Consider the following 8,694-nt stretch of genomic DNA (forward strand, 5'->3'; position numbering starts at 1 on the left):
TTTTCTTATATAGGGGTCTTATCTATATAAAGACTAAACTTATCTGTACCTTTGTGCAGGTGGGCAAAGAGCATGATGAAATTTATCATTCTGTTGATTTAAAGACAACTATCCTTGACTTACCAGTGTGTAAGTCCATGAGAGCATAATTATGTTGAAAGCATGTATTGTTATGGTTGTTGGGAACCCTGCAGCTGCCGCTGCTGTGGGGGCATGTCCTTGGAGGTACGTTTCGTCTGTTTTCTCAACTCCAAACATCTTAGGACCATGGGTTGTGACTGGTAGGACTATGTATCTTGCTAGTTTCAAGACGGAGTTGATTTTCACATGGTGCCACTCTGGCTGTCCCGTTTCCCTAATACTGTCACTTCTCCTTCTGTGATCCTGATGCTACAAATGATAGATATCGTTTTAGTATTTCTTTACAGGTCCTAGAGATTGTATTCATTTTTCTTTCAGTCTCTTTCTGTGACTTGTTCACATTGAACAATTTCCGTTTGGGGTAGGTTGCTATTGCTGTTTTTGCCGGTGGTCTACCTGTCTTCCCAGGCAGTCACCGTGCTTCTTGTCCCCATGGTGGGGCCAGGGCAAGAGAGGCCCCTGGGTGTGTGTGTGGGGGGGGTTCAGTTGAAAATCGAGTGAGTTTTGAGGGGAGCACGACTTGAGGTATCTGAGTCCCAGAAGCATAGGAAACAGCAAAGGGAGGTTGGATTCCATTATCCTCAGTGTGGATGGGGATCGGGGGTTTGGGGCATTGGGCTGGGAGCGGCAGCCGGCCCAGGCCCACAGCCGCGCATGCTCCCTGGGCCCGCGTCTCAGTGCGCATGTTCACTGGGCGTCTTCCGCCCGGCCCGTTGGCCCACGTGAAGAACGCACGGGAGCTGTGAGGCTGTGCGGTCTCGTTCCTGCCGTCCGGACTCTCTTTCCCCTACTGAGATTCATCTGGTAGGTCTGCAGGCCAGTCATCCGGGGGGCTGAAGTGTGAGTGAGGGTGAAGAGGGCCTCGGGTGGGTCCGGTGGATCCCGCTTCCTGGTCTGTGGCCTCTGAGGGAGAAGGGCCTCGAGGTCGTCCTCCTTCTCTTCTCAGGCCGCCAGGCCACCATCGACTTTGTGGTCCTGAGGGGGCCTGGGCAGGGAGGAAGGTGGGCCGCGGAGGGAAGGCGGTCAGGGGCTCAGGTGAAGATGGGGTGAGTGCTGTTTGGGGGATGGAAGTCCCAAGGTGCCGAGAACCCCCGACGACACAGGGCAGATCCCTGAATGGGGTGCCGGGTGGGGGCGAGGTGGGCGGTAAAGAAGGAACCTGGCACCTGGGAAGGCTACGGCCAGGTGAGCGCCCCCCAGCGGCGTGGAGTGTGGCGCGCGTGAGTGAGAAGCACTGTAAGGTCTCACCTCCGCCATGGAAGGTCCCGGAAAAGTGGGAAGGAGTGGGCGAGGCAGTGCGGTGCAACCAAACTTGATGTGAGAGGGGGTGAATGGCTCTAGGAAGCGGGAGTGGGCCCAAAGCAGCCATCACGGGAATTGTGATTCACTAGTGTTTTCGTGGGGAGTCCGCTTGTGAAACTAAACCTCATCAGAAATGACCTCTGTCTGCGGGGCACAGTGGCGCTGGCCTGTAGTCCGAGTTACTCGGGACACAGAGGCGGGAGGATCCCTTGAGCAGGGGGTGGAGGCTGCAGTGAGCTGTGATCGAGCCGCTGCACTCCAGCCTGAGCAGCACAGCGAGACCCCGCGTCCAAAAGAAATTTAGAAAAAAATGTCCTCTGCCTCTTGCCACACGCCTTAAGATGACTGCTCTGCCAGCTTGGCCAGCATAAACGGCTTTGTAGGCACTTAGAAAACGTACACACGTATGCTTAACTCTGGGACTTATTTTAAGAGTATTTTCAGAATTTAAACGACAAGTTAACATTGATCCATGGAAGTGATGGAATATAGCAGTCCTCTGGAACTCATTTTCCCAATCACGGTTGTCTCTTTTCAGTGTGAAATATGAGTTGGCGAGGAAGATCGACCTATCGGCCTAGACCAAGACGCTATGTAGAGCCTCCTGAAAGGATTGGGCCTATGCTGGTGAGCGCTTAAACGTTAATTCGATGTTTTCTATTATCAGAAATTAATTTTTGCTATAGTGTTGTTGCATTAGTATGGAAATGCTGAGAAACGTCTTTCCTGCTGATAAAAAAATGATTATGGCGTCTCGTGAAGGAAACATTGATTCTGGAGGATGTTTTGTTTTTCCTCTCGTGTTCTTCAGCTTTTGCCCATGACTTCTTTCTCATGCTTTGTTTGTTAATGACAGATCGTACACATGTATTCCAACACAGAGTATAATAGCTTCCAAAGTCCTTGTGCATCACTTTTCTCACAGTAACCTCCCTATGGGTAGAGTAACCTTCTTGGGCATAGAGAATAGAGTTGGAGAAATGTCTTTAGGCTTAGTTTTGGTCAGAAACAGCTATGTATTCTGTGTATATATGTAAAATTTTGTATCAATAGCAAAACTTGTTTTTTTTTTTTTTATTTGCACACCCACACATATTCCTCAGCCCGAGCAGTTCAGTGATGAAGAAGTGGAACCACCAAAACCTGAAGAAGGGGAACCAGCAACTCAAAGTCAGGATCCTGCACCTGCTCAGGAGGGAGAAGATGAGGGAGCATCTGCAGGGCAAGGTGATGGAAAGGGAAGAAGAATGCCCGCTGGTGTGTGTGTCTGTGTGTGTGCATGTGTGCATATGTGTCTGTGTTATGCATTGTCACATAGCAGGAACAGGAGGAAATAAATCAGTGGAAAGAATGCCTGAAATTGACTGGAAAAGCCAGGAGGCTGTGTGGTTTGCAGCTTAGCTTAGGCAAATCCCTCACTATGATAAAATTTCTCGACTTTATGAATGAGAGAATAGAGGTGCCAGGATTGTGTTTTATCCGAGAACCCTTGACTGGTGAATACAGAATTTGTACTTTGTTCCAAGGTTTATGTCTTCCTATCATCTGTATTGCTATAAAGAAGGAAATGATTTTGCTGACAATGCTTAAAACTCAAATGCTTTACTGTAAGGTAGCTTAGTACTGGCCCAAGAAGAGACCCAGTTCAGAGGAGCAGGAGCAGCTCCGAAAACCAAGTCGCTGAGTGTTGGCCACCGTTTCCTTTGATTGATATTTTTATATGGTACGTTTGATAAAAGCTGGATAAAGGAGGATACTGCCATACAGGTAGCTGGTTTAGTGATTTTGTAAGTGGCTTTTAGGAGGTGATTAAATCCTTTTATGGTAAGAAAAGCGAAAAAGGAATTATCCTGAGATTAACATGAGATGGAAGTCGTTTCTCCGCGATAAAATGTTTTGAAAGGAAACATTTATGTAACTGAGGTCATGGATTATTCCAGGGATTCACTGTTAAAAGTTTCTACAATATGGCTGACAACAATGCCCATTAATTGCTGTCCACCCACTCCCTTATTCTCAGTGCGGGACAGTATATTTTGTGTGATTCACAAACAATGTTATATGTGGTGCTTTGTTCTTCATGGGGTTCATGTATGGATTATAACATTTAGGACCTTCGGACCTAAATATAACTTTGTTTGAACAAAGTTAAGTTTCTGTGTACCCCAGTAGGTAATGGGTGTCATGACTGTAATTTTCCTTAGTCCTCAAAGCCATTCAGCTAATGAGTCCTTCAGAAATTGACATTGTAATTGTAACTGAAATCCTATCCATGTGGTAGACTTCAGATTTCTTAGGTGATGCACACTGCTCTTGGTACTCTACGGCTGAATATAAGCATTATGCATGTCCTGTGGTTTATCCTCAGATTGTCATTTAGGAGAAAGGTCTCAAGCTGGGCTGAATGTCGTACACTCATAGTCCCAGCTCCTTGGGAGGCTGAGGTGAGAGGGTCGCTTTAGCCCTGGCGTTCAAGCCCAGCCTGGGAAACACAGCAAGACCTCATTGCTAATAAACAAACAAACAAACAAGTAAATAAATAAAGGTTTCATGGTATAGGAAAACACAGATTCAAAGTTTGTGCCTAGTGGCTGCTAATGTTGCAGACATAACTCCTCAGTGAACTGTACCACTTAAAAATAGTTAAGACGGCAAATTTGATGATATGTGTGTTTTTTTTTTACCCCAATTAAAAGAAAACCTCGTGTCTTCCCAGAGTTCAGTGTAGTTGTCATATATTCTTTAAAATTTTTACTGCGTCTATATTCAAGACATAACATTTATAGAAAATTTGCAAGAATAGTACAATGAACTCGTATACTTTTCACCTAGATTCACCAGTTGTTAATAGCTTTCGCTCCGTAGGTTTCATATGTCTTCCCTCCCTCTCTTACCCGGCTGCCCACACACTCACACACACCCACACGCGGATATATGTTTACTGTTATTAATGCTGACTTGTTTAGATAAAGTTTCAGGTGTCATGGTTCTTTCCCCTACGTACTTGAGGGTGTGTATATCGTCAGCACAAAGAGAAAGTCATTTCTTGGATCATCACTGCAGAAAGATCAAAATCAGGAAATTTAACAATGAGAAAATGCAGTCATTTAATACACAGTGCATACTGAAATTTTGCCAGCTCCCCAGACAACTTCTTTCTTCCTTTCGTTATTCTTTGTGGAGACGGAGTCTCCCTCTGTTGCCCAGGTTAGAGTGCAGTAGTGCGATCTTGGCTCACTGCAACCTACGCCTCCCAGGTTCTAGGGATTCTCACACCTCAGCCTGCCGTGTAGCTGGGCCTAGAGGCGCCGGCCACTGCGGTCTTGAACTTCTGACCTCACCTGATCTGCCCACCTTGGCATCCCAAGGTGTTTGGATTGCAGGCGTGAGACCCCACGCCCGGCCCAGATAATGTTATTGATAGGATTTCTTTTTCTGATCCAGAGTCCGGTTCAGGATCACGTCTTGCATGTGCTTTTCCTTTATTCTGGAATGTTTCCTTAAGTTTTCTTTGGCATTCATGATACGGACATTTTTGAAGAGGACAGACCAGTTGGTTTGCAGAATGTTCTGCAGTTTGGGCTTTTTCGTGTATTTCTTAAAGATCTTTCTTCAACTCAGCGTTGATTGGTGGCTACTCAGGCCACAGGAGAGTCTAAGTGCTAGGAGTGTAAGTGCTGTGAGAGACAGGATTTCAGCCTTGAGTCATTTGATGAGGTAAGGACAATCAGAAGTAGAATAACAGAGAAGAGCAAAGGAGGCCACAAAGTTGTCTGAGGGCAGTCTTTGGAAAGGAAGAGGGTAATATTTGGAACACCTTGTTTTCCTGTTTTCTGCTAATAGACTCCTGAAATAATGTTCCTGGGATTCTCATCAACACATCTGTTATTACAGTAGCTAAAGCTTTGATATAATAACACAGAGAGCATGAGTGTTATTTTCTTATTGATATTTTATGTTTTACTGCTTAAATTGATACGTATTTTTTATTTTTAAGGGCCGGAGCCTGAAGCTGAGAGCCAGGAAGAGGTTCGCCCGAAGACTGATTGTGAGCCTGAAGATGGTCCTGATGTCCAGGAGATGAGCCTGCCAAATCCAGGGGGAGGTGAAAAGGCCTGAAGAAGGTAGGCAATCCATTAGGCATGCAAACTGTAGGGTGTCTGTTTCCACAGTATCATATTATAATAATAATAGTTATTTTTTGAGACAGAGTCTCGCTCTGTCGACCAAGCTGGAGTGCAGTGGTACCACCTCGGTCACTGGAACTTCAGCCCCCTGGGTTCAAGTCATTCTCCTGCGTGTGCCTCCCGAGTAGCCGGGCTTACAGACGTGCTCCACCGTTCCCAGCTAACTTTTGTATGTTTAGTAGAGATGGGGTTTCTTTCCGTTGCACAGGTTGGTCCCGAACTCCTGGCCTCAGGTTATCCACGTGCCTCGCCCTTTGAAATTTCCGAGATTACAGGCGAGAGCCACGGAGCCCGACCCAGCATTATATTTTTAATAGCAGAGAGGTAACACTACTGCCTCTGTAATACTAGAGTTCTTATATAGAAAGGTTATTTGAAACGTAGTTCGGGCCCCAGCACCCGACTGATAGGCTGTCAGACATAGAAAGAAACTGAGTCAAAGCCAAGTTGAATGAAGATTTGAGTATAAATCCTTGAACCAATAGCTCATAATTTTCAGATACTTTTGTAAAGGTCTGCTTTTAACAAATACATAACACATCTGTAACACCCATCACTTGGTTTGAAAAATGCTGAAGCACTGATGCGGGTTCTAATACCAGCTCTTACAGGCTTGGTGAGATTCTGAGTGAGTCCTTTCACTTCTAAACTTGTCTTTGGTTCTTATGAAAATAGTGAGTTGAAGTCAGAGATTTTAAAACCATTTTCCCTTCCGGTTCTTTCATACTCTGATCCTGTTGCATAGAATGCATGGGATACAGAGATCATCTGCTTCGCATGATGTGTTGATCCCAAATCATGAAACCCTGGCCTGAGTCATCTGAAAATCTCTCAATTGAGATTTCATTGCTACTAAGAAAGTGAGCGGTGACTCTGCTTCATCCTAGTTTTTCCGTGTGGAGAGCTGAATACCTATCCTAGTATCTTGTCAAATTGTGAATTCTCTCTCCTCTTTGTTTGTTTGTTTGTTTGAGACAGAGTCTCAGTCTGTCACCCAGGCTGGAGTACAGTGGTGTGATTTCAGCTCACTGCAACCTCTGGCTCCCTGGCTAAAGCAGTCCTCCCACCTCAGCCTCCTGAGTGGCTGAAAGTACATGCACAAGCCACCGTGCCAAGGTTTTTTTGTTTTTTGTTTTTTAAATATTTTTAAAGTTTTTTTTTTTTTTTTTTTTTTGTCGAGATGAGGTCTCACTGTGTTGCCCAGGCTGGGATTCTCTGGCTTTTAATGAACAATTGCTTTTAAAATCTTTCCTCACGGAAACCTTGAGTGATGGAATTATCAACTGGCGAGAGACCGGTTAGTTCCTATCATCTGTGGCATGTGGGTCAGTGATGCTCAGCATGGGTGTGAGTAAGATGCCTGTGCTATGCACGCTCCCTGCCGCACTGTCAGTCTGCATGAGCCAGTATTTCTAATAAGACTGTCGACACATATGTGATATAATCATCTCTCACCATATCAAATATTACATGTAAGTTTCAGCTTTAGAGACATGGATTGATCAGATTTAAAGTTGAAAGACCATGACTTTAGTACTTCCTGACTAATCAACTGAAGTATGTTTTACACATGTGTTTTCCAAATTGCTGACTGTGAATTGTAAGTGCTTCTGAATTGAAAGGAAGCACTGGATGTTCAGGGAAGAAATTACCTTTAAATTCTGCAGGTCTGTCCTCAAAGTGTATAGAGAGGTTTAATTGGATGTAAGACAGAGGATCACCCTTAGGGTTCTGTTTCTAGTCCATGTAATAAAGGCCAAACTGTAGTGTGCTTTGTATGCCTTTAGGGTCATTTAAATAATCTGTTGCTAAGTCATGTTCCCAATTGTTATGTTTCTGTTACAGGTGAAAAGCAATCACAGTGTTAAAAGAAGACACGCTGAAATGATGCAGCCTGCTCCTATGTTGGAAATCTGTTCATTACAGTTCTCCCAATAAAGCTTTACAGCCCTCTGCAAAGAAGTCTTGCGCATCTTTTGTGAACTTTATTTCTAGCTTTTTGATGCTGTGAGACATGTATCATTCTTTGAAATGTTATATTCTAACTGTTTGAGCTGGTAATGTAGAGACATCATTCTTTTTCCTTTCTTTCATTTTTCTCTTTGGCGACAGCGTCTCGCCGTGTCACCCAGGCTGGGGAGTGCAGTGGCGCGATCTCTGCTCACTGCAACCCCCGCCTCCCGGATTCAAGCAATTCTCTGCCTCAGCCTCCCGAGTTGCTGGGATTACCAGCGCCCACCGGCACGCCGGGCTAAGTTTTGTATTTTTAGTAGAGATGGGGTTTCACCATCTTGGCCAGGGTGCTCTTGAATTCCTGACCTCATGATTCACCCGCCTCGGCCTCCCAAAGTGCTGGGATTACAGGCGTGAGCCACCGCGCCCGGCGGAGACATAATTCTTATATATTGGTTTTCTATCCAGCAGCCTTGTGAAATATGCTTATGAATTCTAAAAGTTTACTTCTAGATCATTTTCAGTCTTCAACATACAGCAACATATCATCCTTCAATAAGAGCAATTTTGTTTCTGCCATTTATTTTTCTTTGTCCTTTTGTATTGTTTGTCGAGACGGGGTTTTGCCATGTTTCCCGTGCTGTTCTTGGACTCCTGAGTGCAAGTGATGCCTCCGCCTTGCCTCGCACAGTGCTGGGATTACAGGCGTGGGCCTCCGCGCCAGGCCTGTTGTTGCCATCGTAAAGAGTTTTATTTCCTTTTCTGGTTTTACGGCATTGCGCAGACCCACCTGTTACCATGGTGGTAGTGGACATCCTTGCCTTATCCCTGATGAGAAACGGAAAACTTTCAACATTTCACCGTCATATTTACTGTCCTTTCTTTGTAGACGGCCTTCCTCAGAGTAAGTCATTCCATTCTGTTCTAAATATGCTGAGCGTATTCATTTGAATCTATGTCGTTTCATCAAACAGTGCATCTATTTCGATTACCACAGCATTTTTTCCCATTCATCTGTTAATATAGTGAATTCGATTGATAAAATTGTACGTTTTTATGTTCAATTTTTAAAACTTGAGACAGAGTCTCGCTCTGTCATCCAGGCTGGAGT

General features: G+C 44.8%; 1 protein-coding gene across 1 annotated transcript; it reads left to right on the top strand.

Moving 5' to 3' along the window:
• The first annotated feature begins 756 nt into the window (after positions 1 to 756).
• LOC117078052 (G antigen 10-like) lies at positions 757 to 7,565 on the top strand. Its single transcript, XM_033201571.1, is given in 6 exon segments — positions 757 to 945; positions 1,982 to 2,070; positions 2,547 to 2,670; positions 5,441 to 5,541; positions 5,543 to 5,567; positions 7,476 to 7,565. Coding segments are annotated over 5 exon segments (354 nt in total). The 5' UTR covers positions 757 to 945; positions 1,982 to 1,989; the 3' UTR covers positions 7,499 to 7,565.
• Positions 7,566 to 8,694: the final 1,129 nt, after the last annotated feature.

This window comes from Trachypithecus francoisi, unplaced genomic scaffold, assembly GCF_009764315.1.
Source record: "Trachypithecus francoisi isolate TF-2019V2 unplaced genomic scaffold, Tfra_2.0 Lachesis_group6, whole genome shotgun sequence".
Taxonomy (NCBI): domain Eukaryota; kingdom Metazoa; phylum Chordata; class Mammalia; order Primates; family Cercopithecidae; genus Trachypithecus; species Trachypithecus francoisi.